Source organism: Mobula hypostoma, chromosome X2 (genome assembly GCF_963921235.1).
Source record: "Mobula hypostoma chromosome X2, sMobHyp1.1, whole genome shotgun sequence".
NCBI lineage: Eukaryota > Metazoa > Chordata > Chondrichthyes > Myliobatiformes > Myliobatidae > Mobula > Mobula hypostoma.
Window position 1 is genome coordinate 41253461 of NC_086129.1, and position 17357 is coordinate 41270817.

Consider the following 17357-nt stretch of genomic DNA (forward strand, 5'->3'; position numbering starts at 1 on the left):
GGTGAAGAAAGAATAGGGGAAAACACAATGGGTAGTAGAAGGAGGCAGAACCAAGAGGACCATGATAGGCAGCTGGGGGAGGGGGCAGAGTGAAACTGGGATGGGGAAAGGGAGGGGGAGAGAATTACCGGAGGTTGGAGAATTCAATGTTCATACCAAGGGGCTGGAGTATACCCAGACGGTATATGAGGTGTTGCTCCTCCAACCTGAGTTTAGCCTCATCATGGCAGTAGAGGAGGCCATGTATGGACATATTTGAATAGGAATGGGAAGCAGAGTTGAAGTGGGTGGCAACCGGGAGATCCTGTCTGTTGTGGCGGATGGAGCGGAGGTGCTCGACGAAGCGGTCCCCCAATCTGTGCCGGGTTTCACCGATGTAGAGGAGGCCGCACCGGGAGCACCGGATGCAATAGGTGACCCCAACAGACTCACAAGTGAAGTGTTGGCCTCATCATGGCAGTAGAGAAGGCCATGTATGGACATATCCCAGCGTCTGCAGAGTATTTTGTGTTTACGATTCTCACATAAGCATCCTTCTTCTCCAGATGTGTAAGGATGGTATGCAGAGCAGTGACTATTGTGTCATCTGTCGATTGGTTGTGTCGGTGGGTGAATTGTAGGGGGTCCAGTGTGGGTGGTAACAAGCTGCAGATGTAGTCCTTGACCAGCCTCTCAAAGCATTTGCTTATTATTGAGGTGAGTGTAACAGGACGCCAGTTATTCAGGCATGTTATCTTGGTCTTTTTTTGGTACAGAGACAATGGTGGATGATTTGAAGCAGGAGGGTACTCTACAATGGGAGAGGGAGAGATTAAAAATGTCACTAAACACACCTGCCAGTTGTGCTGTGCATATCCTGTGTACTTGCCCTGGGATGCCTTCTGATCCTGCAGCCTTGTGACTGTCTAGGAGAATAATTACATTATAGAATAACCCACTTTTTTAAATGAGGTGATGTCAACTCCACTTATAATTTAGTGGATATAGAGAATAAATGACAATATCTTTCATGACCTCTGAATGCCCCAAAGTGCTTTTGAACAGTAAAGTTATGATGCAGGAAAAGCAGCAGTCAGCTGCCTGATCGTTTGCGCAAACAGTATGATAATAACCAATCTTTTATTGGAATAAGTAACAGGCAGATCAGCAAAGATAATTCTCCTGCCCTTCTTCCCTCTCCTGTCCAGCTGGGAAAGCAAACAGACTGGGCAATCACTGCTGAATACCTGCATTCAATCTGCAGGAGTAACACTGAGTTTCCTGTTGCTTGCTGCTTTAATTTTGCCTGTCCTCAGGCCAAGTGCAAGTTTGAGGGACAACACTTCACCTTCTGTCTGGCCAAGTTGCAGCCCTTGAACTCTTGTGTTGAGTTCCCTAACTTTCTGCAACTGTTCTGACTTACAGTAATGGCCACTTCTGCTGCAAAACATGTACCTGTAATTGTGGTTCTGCAACAAAATGCACAGATAGTTTGTGCAATGTATTAAGTATAATCACCATCTAATAAATCCTATTAATCCATTTGACTTGGCCTCACCCTTTCACAGACTTTCTTTTATACTATTTTGCAATTTAAAACTAACTTGGGTGTTCTCTCGCCCATTCTAATGCAGGGTCTCTAACATGAAATGTCAACTGTTTTTCTTTCCATGATGCTTGCTAATTAGTTTCTGGCATTTTCCATTTTTTTCCTCCTGCTACAAAGTCTCAACCCACCATTCTTTTGCCTTCATGGATACTGCTTGACCTGCTGAGATTTTCCAGTGTTTCATGTTGTTTTTTTTTTGCTGCCTTAATTGAATTACTGAACTTTGATCTTGGTATCCCTTTAAAAGCAGTTTGCTTCAACTTTTTTAAAAAATGGTAATGGGATTGAAGGTATGTGCATTTTTGTAGTACATCTATTCTGAAGTTTGTGGAAAGTAGGGCATGTCATGCCAACCAAATGAAACTGGGTTTAAAAATTAAATTGTTTTAAAACTCAGTGGGTCAAGCAGCATCTGTAGAGGCAAAAGGGATGTAGGTTGGAAGGGGCAAGGGCTAGTTGGGGGACAGGAAAAATGGTCATGTCATTTTAATTCCCTTCCCCATTCTCATATTAACTGATCCACAATAAGGCTAAATGCAACTGGATAAACAGCACGTAGTATTCCACTTGACTCAATGGTGTGAATATTGAATTCACCATTTGAAGGTCCTCTGGTGTTTGGCATTGCTTCCCTGGGGAAAAGAATCTGGCAGTACTGTATATATTATTATTTCTCTCTGCACCTTGTGACACATCTGGTGGCAACCTTGCTGTTTCTTTAGTATTTGTCTTTTTTTTAATGAGTTGCTAGCTCGATGCTCAACCCAGCATGGATGGAAAGCGTGCAAAAAGCCGGCTGGATTCGAATCTGGGACCATTCGCATCGAAGTCCGGTGCCGATGCCACTACACCACCGGCCAGCATACCATATCTATACCTCCCATAATTTTAAGAATCTCTGTATGTCTCCCCTTACCCTCAGATATTCTCTGGAGAATTACTTAATTTTGTGCAACTTTTTCTTGTAGCTCATATCTACTAATCCAGACAGCATCCTGGTAAACCCCTTCTGCAGTCACCACATTGCTCCTACAATGGGGCAACCAGAACTTCATGCAATAATCACAAGCCTGACTAAAGTTTTATATTGCTGTAGCATGACTTCCTTATTCTTATAACCAACACCCCAACCAATGCACCTTCTTTAACACCCCATCTACTTTCAGGGAACTATGGACCTGTGTATTTCAATGATATTAAGGAGTCTACTTTCATTGAGTCTTTGAGTAATTTTCCATGTGTTTACACTCATGTAATTTCCAAGATTTTGAATAATGTGAAAGGGTAGAATTATCTTTATGTAAAACTTACTTATAAAGTTACAGAGTGGCAAGAAGATTTTGAAAATTGGCAAGCAAATTTAGCATATCAAGCATAATTCAAAATATTTGAGATTGGTTTTCAAAATAATCCATTAATCTGATCATTAGTCTCTATTCATATCCTGCATTTTGTGCTTGGACTTCTCATTAGATCTCAAGAACCTTTGAAAGATGGCCTTCTAGGTTTGCTCACTGAAAGACTTCCCTTTCAGTCTCTTTATTACCTTAAATTGCTGTTTTCTAATTTCACATTTTAAGTTAATTGTTCTTGAGTTCGTGCTGCAGCAGCACAATTTCTCATAGTCATACAGCATGAAAACAGGCCCTTTGGCCCAACTCATGAATGCAGACTGAGATACCTATCTATGCTTATCTATTTTTCTTCATTTGATTCATATCCCTTTATTCCTTTCCTATCCATGCACCTGTCCGAATGCCCTTTAAACACTGTAATTGTGCCTGCCTATACCATCACCTCTGGCATCTTCATATAGTTCCATATGATATACTTCTTTCACTGTCGGTGGTGGCTTTATGATCCATCTTGCTTCTCAGATCTTCTTTATACATACCCCCTTCATCTGAAACCTACATCTTCAAGCTTTAAACTCTCCTACTCTGGGGTAAAAATCTGACTATCTACTCTACCTATGTGTTTCATAATTTTATAAACCACTATAAGGTCATGCTGCAACATTGCGAACAAACCCAGCCTATCCAATATCTCGCTGTATCTAAAGCCCTCCATTCAAGGCAACATCCTGGTGAATTTCCTCTGCACTCCTAGCGTTACCACATCATTTCAGTACTGTAGTGACCAGAACTTCACACAGTATTCCAAGTGTAGTCCAAGCAATGTCTTATGCTCCTGATTGCATTATTCTGTAGTGCAGTATTGTTAGCCTAGTTCAAAGAAGCCTAGTTCATAGTAAAGTATGACTATGACTATAGATGTACAGCCACTCTGGTGATTGTTTACTCTGATCACATTACAAATTTAGATACAGAAGTAACATTTGGAAAGGATGTGCTTCAGTTATTGACGTTTTCTCCAAGGTCAACTGGAAGTTATTTTTATAATCAATAGTTTTTCATGTGGAACTCTAGACATTGCCTTAATATCAAATTCTTTACATGTCAGTGTCTATGAGAAGTGTCCAGAAGTCCTGCTTAACCTTTTACAGACTAGAGTTTTCTTTTTAAGGAATCTTCCAGCTACTTATTTTGAATTAAGAATTTTCTTAAAACACAATTCTTTGTGGTACTGAGACATACTGACCATTCAGGTCTTTGGTTTGTGCTTTGGCAGCTGATCTTGTCCAGGACAACAGTTTGAACATTTAAAATTGATTTCAGAGCCGTGGTTTGCTGAAAGAAAATCAGTCTGTGTTTTTCTCCATGATACAGGGTAGCATACTAATAGTGTGTTTTCATATTTTTTCAGGGATGGGGAGGAGATGGTGGATGAAAGAAAAAACCTTCTCAAAACTGGCACAATTTGTATTAAGTTGACGATTCCATGTGAAGTGAAAACTCTGGGCCACAGTTTTTCTTTTGGTTCTCTACAGTTTGTAGGCAGGGTAGTTCAGATTAGCCAAAAGCAGGTTATTTTACTGAAAGCTTGTTTACTTAATTTAGAAGCAAGTATGATTATCTTCAGATTATTGCACAGAATAGCTGACTGTCTCCTGCTAAGGAGAACAGTAGTGCAGTTTTGTGCTTTTTTTTTGTTGGTGTCTGTGCATATTGTGACATGCCCAAATAGTTTTCTGTGTCAGCATTACTGACAAAGGTGACTAATTTATGTGTGCTTTATATTATATTCCTCACAGCCTGTTCTGAAGCTGGATGGATTGGGCTTTGAAGAGAAATGACTGACCAGGAGAATAACAATAACATATCTAGCAACCCCTTTGCAGCTCTGTTCAGTTCCGTGGCTGATGCCAAGCAATTTGCCTCTGTCCAAAAGCATCATATCCCTGAAGTCCCACCAGGTAAGTATATTAGAGGTCATTTGAGACTGTTTCCCAGTTAATTACTAGCAGGTTGTTGAAAGCAAGGCTTGCAAAACTTGTGTAGTTCACCTGCTTGTGACCTTTCATTTTCCGTCTTGGGGTACGTTAAAATATGAATTTAACAACAGCTTTAGAAAATACAGGAAGCGAGTAGGTAAAATGAGCAGATATATGCATACTGTGACAGTTTTTCATGTGAATGTGTGGTCTAGGTGAGGCTCTGATTGTTTTTCAAAAATCTTGTGTTGATTCTCTTTGTTTGTTACAGTACAGGGATCTGGGCATCTGTGGTGTATCGGGATATATTGCCATTTCTGGATGTATCAGTCAGTTAGTGCAAGACTCAAATGTAGACCAAGCATATGAATCTGGCTGCTTTCATATTTAGCTGTACTGATTTCACACCACAGACTATTGTGTACTTGTAATATAGTTCATTACAATTCGTCAGAAGTGACGTGGTCAGATGGGAGAGTCAGGATCAAATTTAATATCACTAGCATGAGGTAGTGTTCATGGGTTCAATGTCCATTTAGGAATCGGATGGCAGAGGGGAAGAAGCTGTTCCTGAATCGCTGAGTGTGTGTCTTCAGGCTTCTGTACTTCCTACCTGATGGTGACAGTGAGAAAAGGGCATGCCCTGAGTTCTCAACAGATAAATTTTGTAAATGTGTTCTTTATACTTGAAAGCACTTTTAGCAGCAGAAAAGGTTAACATCAGTGTTGGCTTTCCTATTGTAAAATAGGTAATGCCACTCCCTCGTCTTCACATTAAATGATTACCATTTTTAATATAAATTGCCTTTCAAGTTAGCAAATTCTGGTTCACATATCCCGACTACCACTGTATTATTCAACATCATTACTCATTGTTTGAGATTCCAAAGAGGTGCACTATTTAATATGGTGTCATATATTTCATGGTATACTGAAGTAACTTTTGGGTTAACAGCATAATAAATCAGTAATGGGTCATTTCTCACCTTGAGCCTGGAGTGTGATATTTTATCTCAAGTAATTGGAGACATGTTTCTGATTGTTCAACATTTCTAGCTAAGTAGTAGATGAGATAAAATAATTTAATAAACTTGAAAGTTTACATAGTGATGTAGAACTTGAAGTGTGTGAATTTGGAGAAGTATTGATGAGATGACTAGTGTTCAGACAACTGATCTGATGAGAGGGACTAATGTCCTTCCATTAGAACATAGAAAACCTACAGCACAATACAGGCCCTTCGGCCCACAATGCTGTGCCGAACACGTACTGACTTAGAACTTACATAGGGTTACCCATAGCCCTCTATTTTTTAATTTCCTTGTACCTATCCAGGAATCACTTAAAAGACTCTTATCATATCCACCTCCACCGCCGTTTCCGGCAGTCCATTCCACGCACTCACCACTTTCTGCATAAAGAAAAACAAATAAACAAACAACAACTTACCCCGACATCTCCTTTGTATCTACTTCCAAGCACCTTAAAACTATGCACTCTCATGTTAGCCATTTCAGCCCTGGAAAAAAGCCTCTGACTATCCACACGATCAATGCCTCTCAGCATCTTGTACACCTCTATCAGGTCACCTTTCATCCTCTGTCGCTCCAAGGAGAAAAGGCCAAGTTCACTCAACCTATTCTCATAAGGCATGCTTCCCAATCCAGGCAACATCCTTGTAAATCTCCTCTGCACCCTTTCTATAGTTTCCACATCCTTCCTGTAGTGAGGTGACCAGAACTGAGTACAGTACTCCAAGTGGGGTCTGACCAGGGTCCTATATAGCTGTAACGTTACCTCTCGGCTCCTAAACTCAATCCCATGTTTGATGAAGGCCAATACACTGTATGCTTTCTTAACCACAGAGTCAACCTGCGCAGCAGCTTTGAGTGTCCTATGGACTCAGACCCCAAGATCCCTCTGATCCTCCACACTGCCAAGAGTCTTGACATTAATACTATATTCTGCCATCATATTTGACCTACCAAAATGAACCACCTCACACTTATCTGGGTTGAACTCCATCTGCCACTTCTCAGCCCAGTTTTGCATCCTATCAATGTCCCGCTGTGACCTCTGACAGCCCTCCACACTATCCACAACACCTCCAACCTTTGTGTCATCAGCAAATTTACTAACTCATCCCTCCACTTCCTCATCCAGGTCGTTTATAAAAATCATGAAGAGTAAGGGTCCCAGAACAGATCCCTGAGGCACACCACTGGTCACTGACCTCCATGCAGAATATGATCCGTCTACAACTACTCTTTGCCTTCTGTGAGCAAACCAATTCTGGATCCACAAGGCAATGTCCCCTTGGATCCCATGCCTCCTTACTTTCTCAATAAGCCTTGTATGGGGTACTTTATCAAATGCCTTGCTGAAATCCATATACACTACACCTACTGCTCTACCTTCATCAATGTGTTTAGTTACATCCTCAAAAAATTCAATCAGGCTCGTAAGGCATGACCTACCTTTGACAAAGCCATGCTGACTATTCCTAATCATATTGTACTTCTCCAAATGTTCCTAAATCCTGCCTTTCAGGATCTTTTTCATCAGCCTACCAACCACTGAAGTAAGACTCACTGGTTTATACTCCCTTTCTTGAATAAGGAAACAGCATCTACAACCCTCCAATCCTCCGGAACCTCTCCCGTCCCCATTGATGATGCAAAGATCATTGCCAGAGGCTCAGCAATCTCCTCGTTCACCTCCCACAGTAGTCTGGGGGTACATCTCATCTGGTCCCGGTGACTTATCCAACTTGATACTTTCCAAAAGCTCCAGCACATCCCCTTTCTTAATGTCTATATGCTCAAGCTTTTCAATCTGCTGTAAGTCATCCCTACAATTGCTAAGATCCTTTTCCATAATGAATACTGAAGCAAAGTACTCATTAAGTACCTCTGCTATTTCCTCCGGTTCCACACACACTTTCCCACTGTCACACTTGATTGGTCCTGTTCTCTCACGTCTTATCCTCTTGCTCTTCACATACCTGTAGAATGCCTTGGGGTTTTCCTTAATCCTGCTTGCTGAGGCCTTCTCATAGCCCCTTCTGGCTCTCCGAATTTCATTCTTAAGCTCCTTCCTGCTGGCCTTATAATCTTATAGATCTCTATCTAGTTTTTTGAACCTTTCATAAGCTTTTTTTTTCTCTTCTTGACTAGATTTTCAGCAGCCTTTGTACACCACGGTTCCTGTACTCTACCATCCTTTCCCTGTCTCATTGGAACGTACCTATGCAGAACGCCACACAAATATCCCCTGAACATTTGCCACATTTCTGCTGTACATTTCCCTGAGAACATCTGTTCCCAATTAATGTTTCCAAGTTCCTGCCTGATAGCTTCATATTTCCCCTTACTCCAATTAAATGCTTTCCTAACTTGTCTGTTCCTATCCCTCTCCAGTGCTATGGTAAAGCAGATAGAATTGTGATCACTATCTCCAAAATGCTTTCCCACTGTTCTCAGGTCCATTTCCCAATACCAGATCAAGTACAGCCTCTCCTCTTGTAGGCTTATCTACATATTGTGTCTACATATTGTGTCTGCATATTGTGTCAGGAAACCTTCCTGAACGCACCTAACAAACTCCACCCCATCTAAACCCCTTGCTTCAGGGAGATGCCAATCAATATTTGGGAAATTAAAATCTCCCACCATGACAGCCCTGTTATTGGAACACTCAATGCGCTGGAGGAACTCAGCAGGTCAGTCAGCATCAGTTGAAAAGATTAGTTGACGTTTTGGGCCGAAACATCGACTAATCTTTTCAACTGATGCTGACTGACCTGCTGAGTTCCTCCAGCGCATTGTGAGTGTTCCTTTGACAACAGCATCTGCAGATTATTTTGTGTTTACAGCCCTGTTATTATTACACCTTCCCAGAATCTCTCTATCTGCTCCTCGATGTCCCTGTTACTTTTGGGTGATCTATTAAAAAAAACACCCAGTAGAGTTATTGATCCCTTCCTCTCCCTAGCTTCCACCCACAGAGACTCAGTAGACAATCCCTCCATGACTTCCTCCTTTTCTGCAGCCGTGACACTATCTTGGATCAGCAGTACCATGCCCCCACCTCTTTGGCCTCCATCCTTGTCCTGTCTGAAACATCTAAAGCCTGGCACGCTTAAGTAACCATTCTTGTCCCTGAGTCATCCAAGCCTCTCTAATGGCCACAACATCATAGTTCCAAGTACTGACCCACGCTCTAAACTCATCCACTTTGTTCATAATACTCCTTGCATTAAAATAGACACATCTTAAAAAATTGGTCTGAGCGTATCCCTTCTCTATCACCTGCCTATCCTCCCTCTCGCACTGTCTCCAAGCTTTCTCTATTTGTGAACCAACAGCCTCTTCCTCTGTCTCTTCAGTTCGGTCCCCATGCCTCCAGCAATTCTAGTTTAAACTCTCCCCAATAACCTTAGCAAACCTCCCTGCCAGGTCTATTCATAAGCAGCCTTTGGAGTTTAACAGGAAATTTTAAAAGAAGTTGCATCTGTCCCTTTAGAAAATAATGGGGATAAAGGATTGCCAGTTTTTAGAAAGCCATAATTAGATTACAGTTGGCCCTCCTTATCCGCCAGGGATTGGTTCTGGGACCCCTCGCGGAAACCAAAAAACATGGATGTTCAAGTCCCTTATTCAACCTGTGTCAATGCGGTGGTCCTTCGGACCCAGCGGAACCCCAGACTTTATTTAACCAGTCTCATTGTGGTGGGCATTAGGACCTGGTGGTGGAGCTCTGAATCCACAGTGATTCTGTTCATGAAAATAATCACGATCACAATTGAAAATAAAGTGGAAATAATAAAGCGATCAGAAAGAGGTGAAACGCCATCGTTCATTGGAAAAGCGTTAAGCTACAGTCAGTCAACGATCAGAACAATTTTAAAGGATAAAGTGAGAAAGGCCCTTCCCAGATTAAAGCTACAATTATTACTAAGCAACGCAGTGGTTTAATTATTGGGTTTTGGGTTTTTGACCCTTCACATCAACCCGGCATGGATGGAGAGCGCGCTTGGGAGCGGTCTGTCACTGGATCAAACTCTGGAGCTTCCATTCTTGACCCCAGTGCTGAAACATACGTTTCTTAAGTATTTTATATGCATAGAAAGGTAAAATATACACTATATACTGAGATAAACGTTTGACTAACTTATCGCTGAGTAATACCGGATGTACCTGTTCTGACTTACTTAGTAAGAGAACTTCCGTTTTTTTAATCCCGATCCACAATAACCTACACACATCCTCCCGTATACTTTAAATCATCTCTAGATTACTTATAATACCTAATACAATGTAAATGCTATGTAAAATAGTTGTTCTACTGCATTGTTTAGGGAATAATGACAAGAAAAAAAGTAGGTACATGTTCGAACAACAAGTGCTGGAAGAGCACTTCCGGGTTTTCTCGATTTGCGGTTGGTTGAATTCGTGCATGCGGAACTCGCGGATAAGGATGGCTGACTGTATTACTTACTGCCTGTTACACCACTGCCGTTTAGGGCAGCAGTTAAGGTCCTTCATCTCTGATGGTATTCAGGGCTTCCTTTATCTTACCAGTAGCTCGCTCTCAGTTTTCACGACAGTCAGTTGTGTAAGTCCCGAGTGGAGACTCAGGAATGCCGTCGCACTCAGATGTGGAAGGATCTGCTGTTACTGTAACAATTCTGTTTTACCAGTCAGGGTTGTTGGCCCTGAGCTGGAGCCCCCAAATCTGGAGGACCGGTTGATCACTCTTGGTCTGGCCTCTGCACCTGTTTGGCATGGGTAACCCGGCAAAGAGCCAAAACATAAAGCCCTGAATCCAGCCAGTGTTGAGGCACACAAGCCTCCAAACCCAATGACAAGGTTATGGTGCTCTTGGAGGAATTAAATTGTTAATAATGTGGATTTTCCATTGAACGTGTTGTAATTATGAAAAAAAGAGTTCCTATTAGAAGCAGAAAAAAAAGTTGAGGAAATTGAAGGATAAATTTAGCCTTAGTTATTTGGAGCTTGGCCTTGTCCTTGTTTTTATACACTAGTGGATGCTGGAGTGGTGAAAGGGAAGCAAAAGATTATGGATGTTTGCCTACTACTGTACACAGCACAAAGGTAGAAGCTGAACTTGTGTGCTTCATAATTCGCAGAACACAGGGTTAGGTAAGTGAAATTTTGGTGTTAATAACCAAGGAATATCAAGGTAGTAAATGGTAATGTAAAAGTTCTATAGATTTGCAACTACAGGATACACGAGGAAATGCATTGAGTGGGGTGAGGATGCATCTAATTTTGACTCTGTGCTCGCTGGATATGAAAACTTCTAGAGTTTATACCAAATGAAATCAGCTAACCCAGAATGTCCGTTGAAACTTGGGCATTTGTCTGTCAGTAAAATCCAATCCTTTTGTGAATGCACAAATGGTGTGTGATTTATTTCAGCCCATCCAGGATCTACAGAAGAAGCTTTTGACAGTGAAGATTCTGACATCAGTAGTATTGAGAGCATTGACAATGATTCGATTACAGATTCGAATCGTGCATTTCGTTCCCAAAAGGAGATATGTGAACAACTCAACATCAACCACATGCTTCAGCGCATCTTTCTTATTACACTTGACAACAGTAAGTTTCAAGTGTGCTTTGCTTGTGTGCATTTTGTACTCCTACTGAGGAATGTTAATATTGATGATGGGAACAATTTAAATTTATGCAGAATCAGAATCAGGTTTATTATCACCACATGTGTCGTGAAATTTGTTAGCAGCAGCAGTTCAATGCAATACATAATATAAAAGAAAGAAAATAAAATAATAATAAGTAAAATAATTACAGTATAAAAATCATGCAGAAAAAAAGAAATAATATATATTTAAAAAGTGGGGTATTGTCCAAGGGTTCAATGTCCATTTGGGAATCGGATGGCAGAGGGGAAGAAACTGTTCCTGAACCGCTGAGTGTGTGCCTTCAGGCTTCTGTACCTCCTACCTGATGGTAACAGTGAGAAAAGGGCATGCCCTGGGTTCTGGAGGTCCTTAATAATGGACGCTGCCTTTCTGAGACATTGCTCTCTGAAGATGTCCTGGTTACTTCGTAGACTAGTACCCAAGATGGAGCTGACTAGTTTTGCAACCCTCTGCAGCTTCTTTTGCTCCTGTGCAGTAGCCCCCTCACACCAGACAGTGATGCAGCCTGTCAAAATGTTCTCCACGGTATATCTATTAGAAGTTTTTGAGGGTATTTGTTGACATACCAAATCTCTTCAAACTCCTGATGAAGTATAGTCGCTGTCTTGCCTTCTTTATAGCTGCATCGATATGTTGGGACCAGGTTAGTTCCTCAGAGATCTTGACACCCAGGAACTTGAAACTGCTCACTCTCTCCACTTCTGACCCCTCTGTGAGGATTGGTATGTGTTCCTTCGTCTTTCCCTTCCTGAAGTCCACAATCAGCTCTTTCGTCTTACTGACGTTGAGTGCCAGGTTGTTGCTGCGACACCATTCCACTAGTTGGCATATCTCACTCCTGTACGCCCTCTCGTTACCACCTGAGATTCTACCAACAATGGTTGTATCGTCAGCAAATTTTTAGATGGTATTTGAGCTATGCCTGGCCACACAGTCATGGGTATATATAGAGAGTAGAGCAGTGGGCTAAGCACAGACCCCTGAGGTGTGCCAGTGTTGATCGTCAGCGAGGAGGAGATATTATCACCAATCCACACAGATTATGGTCTTCCGGTTAGGAAGTCAAGGATCCAATTGCAGAGGGAGGTACAGAGGCCTAAGATCTCCAGCTTCTCAATCAGGATTGTGGAAATAATGGTATTAAATGCTGAGCTATAGTTGATGAACAGCATCTTGACGTAAGTGTTTGTGTTGTCCAGGTTGTCTGAAGCCATGTGAAGAGCCTTTTAGATTGCACCTGCACCCTTATCAGGATGACATATTATTAGATAAAATATGTTGTACATAAAATACAAAACAATAGTCCTTTTCTGTCCCAGCAGTGTTCTTGAAACCCAGTCCTTGGAAGATCATTCAAGACTGCACCAGAGTTATTTGCTATTTCTTGTATCTGCTCAAGGCTGCCAGTTTGCTATTGAGCTGAGAATGCTCTTTAACTGTGGCCCTGCAATTATTAGATTAGTGCATTTTAAAAACAGAAGTTTACAAGTCTGCAAGTGTAAATAAGTTTATTGCTGAGTGGAAATAATCTAAAGTTTTAGCTTACTGTTTTGATTTCTGAGCGGATGAATTGAAAGTTACTTAAGTAATTCAAGCAAATGTAATCTTAATCTTTCATAATTTTCAGTAGTGAAATAGCTATTGCTATCAATGCCTAGTTCAATGTTAATTCCTCAGTTATCTGTAATACCTAGTTTACTTACAAGGAAAAACATCTCTCTGTACTACAGAAGAGAAGACCATACAAATTAAACCACGGCAAAAGCAGAAACTGTTTGAAATACTTAACAGATAAGACATCTGTGGAGAGAGAAATAGAGTAGCTTTTTATTGGTCATTCACTTGCCAAGAAAACGTTTTGCCAAGCATTGTGTAATATCAGATTTGAAACAGAAATATTGTGACATAATTTCGTAAATATAGCATGCTTGGTTGAAGGAAGTGACATTGAACATGAGCTCTGTTACTATGTCCTCTACAACATGTCTTGGTCTGTTATAGGCTACTTGATAAAGACTGATTTCTGCTTTGTCTTCCACCCCTACATACACCCCTGCCCCCCCCCAATATTTTTGCCTCTCAGCACACACAAAATGCTGGAGGAACTCAGCAGGCCAGACAGCATCTATGGAAAAGAGTACAGTCAACGTTTCAGGCCGAAACCCTCATTGTGTGTGTGTGTGTGTGTATATATGTGTATTGCTTGAATTTCCAGCATCTGTAGGTTTTCCTTTATTTCTGCCCCTCACTCTCTTTTTCCTACCATCTTGTATTTTATATTCTATGTCCTACTATTCCCTCATTGTTCACATCATGCCCTATGTTAATGTTCCACATTGTGTATTCTCATATTCCTCATCCTATCGTAATGCTGCTTATTGTACTACTGTAATTTTTTTGATATTCTCTGTGATTCTTTTTTAACCTTAATTTTACCCTTTAAACACAATATGTATTTTTAATCAACTACACGAAGGCTGTTTATTAACTCAACTTCTGAAAAGTGACACTGACATTAGTCATTTTGATATGTTTATAGGTGGTCCGATTTTGAAGGGAGGGAATGGAATTCCACCACGCTGTGTGTTTTTGGAGGATATGGCAATGGATTTGGATGGGCAGGACTGGCTTGATATGAACAATGTTGAACAGGTATGTATAGTTTTGGTTGTTTTTTTATAGGAAAACTGGAGAGAGCACAGTGATAATTTACAAGGCTGCTGCCAGGACCTGAGGGCCTGAGTTATAGGGAGAGGTTGGGCAGACTAGGACTATATTCCTTGGAACATAGGAGATTGAAGGGTCACCTTAGAGGTGTATAAAATCATGATAGCTTTTGAGAGGATGAACTCGCATAGGCATTTTCACCAGAGAAGGGGACCTAAATAATTGGAGAGCATAAGCTCAAGGTGAGGGATGAAAAATTTAAAAGGGATTTGAGAGTCAACTTCAACTAGAAGGTGGTGTATATATGGAATGAGCTGCCAGAGAAAGTTGTTGAGGCAGTACAATAAAAACATTCAAAAGGTATTTGGATAAGTACATAGATAGAAGTTTAGAGGAATATAGGCCGAACTTGAGCGGATGGGATTACCTTGGTGTGGGCATCATGGTTGACATGGGCAAGTTGGGCCGAAGGGCCTGTTCCTATGTTGTATTACTCTATGAAGTGCTTCACTTTGCAATATGGGTTTTAATAGGACTTTTATTGATGATGGAAAACTAAAGTTGGTGTAGATCTGTTTTGATAATTGTCAACCCATGGTTATTTAACTGATCTGAATGGTATTAGGATAATTGCTAACGGCTTGGAGAATCTGATTAAAAGCTATAAGTGAATAAGATTGAAAGATTCCTGTAATTGATTCTGTGCTGTGTGAAATCCCATGTAACTTGCAGTGAAATTCACCAGTAGATGATAGGGAAATGTAATGCATTAAATATAGGAATAAACCAAAGGAGCTTTAATTCATGTTTGATATTACATGAGTTAATCTTACCAAGTTGCTTGGCTATTGAATTTTTTTAAAAAAGAAATTGCGTGATATCTTACACAATTCTTTTATCCATCTGGTGGTCTTCCTTCCCAACTACCATTTAACTCTTTACTGTGACTCTCATATTCATATCTTCCACTTAGCACCACTCCTCTTTTGTCAACAACAGGAATCCATTTAATGCACTGAGAATTCTTGGTTATTTTTTTTAAAGCTTGCTAAAACGTTATATTCTAGAATCAACACATCTGCAAATCCTATCTACAGTTTTGTTACATTGAAACAAATTCTTGTATTTATATTCTTTGATGAATCATTATTTTAAACAATGTCTGCCACTCAAGTTGTGTCTGACAGATATGTTCTGTTACTGTTCCCAGTGCAGGATGGCAACCCCTCCTCATAACTTAGCTACTGCACTCAAAGTATCTCTTGGACTCTAATTAGTAGCACTACATCTATTCGACAATACAAAGTTCAAAGCTAAGCACTGGGTGTTCATTTTGGTTTCAAAATCAAATGCTGAAATGGAAGGGAAGGCAGGACAAATCCAGATGTGGTGCACCCACATGACCATCTCCAGACTCTTGGATTCTTGTCAACCAGTCCTTGAGAGAAGTAAAACCGCTAGGAGTAGTCAGGAAATCGCTGGAGAAATTCTGCTCCAACCCTGGCGGCAGCTCAGCACAGCTTGACGTGACTAACCCCTTGTGTTCATCTAAAGACCACATCACTGACACTTATCAAGTTTTCTTTTGCATAGTGGACAGAAACCTTCCATGTCACCGTACACTTTAATTCTAAAGGATAATGATCCAGGGAAAAGTAACATTAACTCTTGTACATGTATGCTATTGCAGTCAAATGAATTAAATTCCCATGTTTTGTATATCTCCACTATATGCCACTGAGCTTGTGTTTCTTCAAACGGCCTTGACTCTGAGCAACTCTGCGACAAAGCTTTTAAGGCAGTATATCATTGTGGCCTTCTCCATGTTTTGAACTCTCTTATTACAGCTTGCAACCTAAAATGGACCCAATAAACCAGGTGGATTTGTCAGTCTTGCATTTTTTTAACCAAACTTGATTCAATCCATGATCTAGAAAGAAATGTTCCTGATAATTTCTCTACTCGTATACCACATATTTCTTTTTTGTAATTGCTCATTGCTAGGTAAACTACCTTGCTGCTACTCAACTAAGTGAGAGTGCAAGCTATCTTACTTTTTCTCTTCCCCCATCTCACTCCTAATCTGTTCAATATTCTATTTAAGACCATGACATAGGAGCAGAATTAGGCCACCTGTCCCACCGAGCCTGCTTTATCTTTCCATCACAGCTGATTTATTATCCCGCTCAATCACATTTTCCTGCCTTCTCCTCATAACCTTTGACTCCCTGACTAGCCAAGAACCTCCCAAACTTTACTTTAAATATACCCAATGACTTGGCCTCCAAGGCTGTCTGTGGCAATGAATTCCACAAATTCAGCACCCTCTGGCTAAAGAAATTCCTCCACATCTTTCTTTTACATGGATGTCCCTCTATTCTTGGCTGTAACCTCTGGTTCTAGACTTGCTCGCTATAGGAAACATCTGCTCCACATCCACTGTGTCTAGGCCTTTCGATGTTTGATAGGTTTCAATTAGATCTCTTCTCCCCCCCCCCCCCCATTCTTCTGAACTCCAGCAAGTACAGGCCCAGAGTCACCAAATACTCCTCACACGTTGACCCTTTCATTCCCAGAATCATTCCCGTGAATCTCCTCTGGACCCTCTCCAATACCAGCATATCTTTTATTAGATAAGGGGCCAAAATATACTAACAATACAGCCTGGCCAATATCTTGTAATGTCTCAGCACCACATCCTTATTCTTGTGTCCTAGTCCTCTCGAAATGAATGTTAACATTGCATTTGCCTTCCTCAACCTACAAGCTAACCTTTAGGGAATCCTGCACAAAGACTCAAGTCCCTTTTGCACTTCTGATTTTTGAATTTTCTCCCTGATTTAAAAAAAAATAGTCTACACCTTTATTCCTTCTACTAAAGTGCATGACCATACATTACTCTACACCATATTTCAGCTGCCACTTCTTTGCCCATTCTCCCAGTCTGTCCAAGTCCTTCTGCAGATTCCCTGCGTCCTCAACACTACCTGTCCCTGCATTTACTTTTGTATCATCTACAAACCTGGCCAAAAAGCCATCATTTCTGTCATCTGAATTGTTGACACATAACGTAAAAAGAA

General features: G+C 40.9%; 1 protein-coding gene across 6 annotated transcripts in view; it reads left to right on the forward strand.

The window, feature by feature from the left end:
* ube4a (ubiquitination factor E4A (UFD2 homolog, yeast)) overlaps positions 1-17357 on the forward strand; it is an 83528-nt gene that overhangs the window by 4224 nt on the left and 61947 nt on the right. For 4 of the 6 annotated variants that reach the window (XM_063038571.1, XM_063038575.1, XM_063038573.1 and 1 more), the window contains exons 2-4: positions 4743-4904; positions 11366-11548; positions 14150-14262. In XM_063038571.1, the coding sequence (XP_062894641.1) occupies positions 4781-4904; positions 11366-11548; positions 14150-14262 (420 nt within the window). In that variant the 5' untranslated portion in view covers positions 4743-4780. Of the gene's footprint in view, positions 1-4742; positions 4905-10968; positions 11087-11365; positions 11549-14149; positions 14263-17357 lie in introns of those variants that run through there. The other 2 variants (XM_063038577.1, XM_063038576.1) reach the window with 2 other exon arrangements.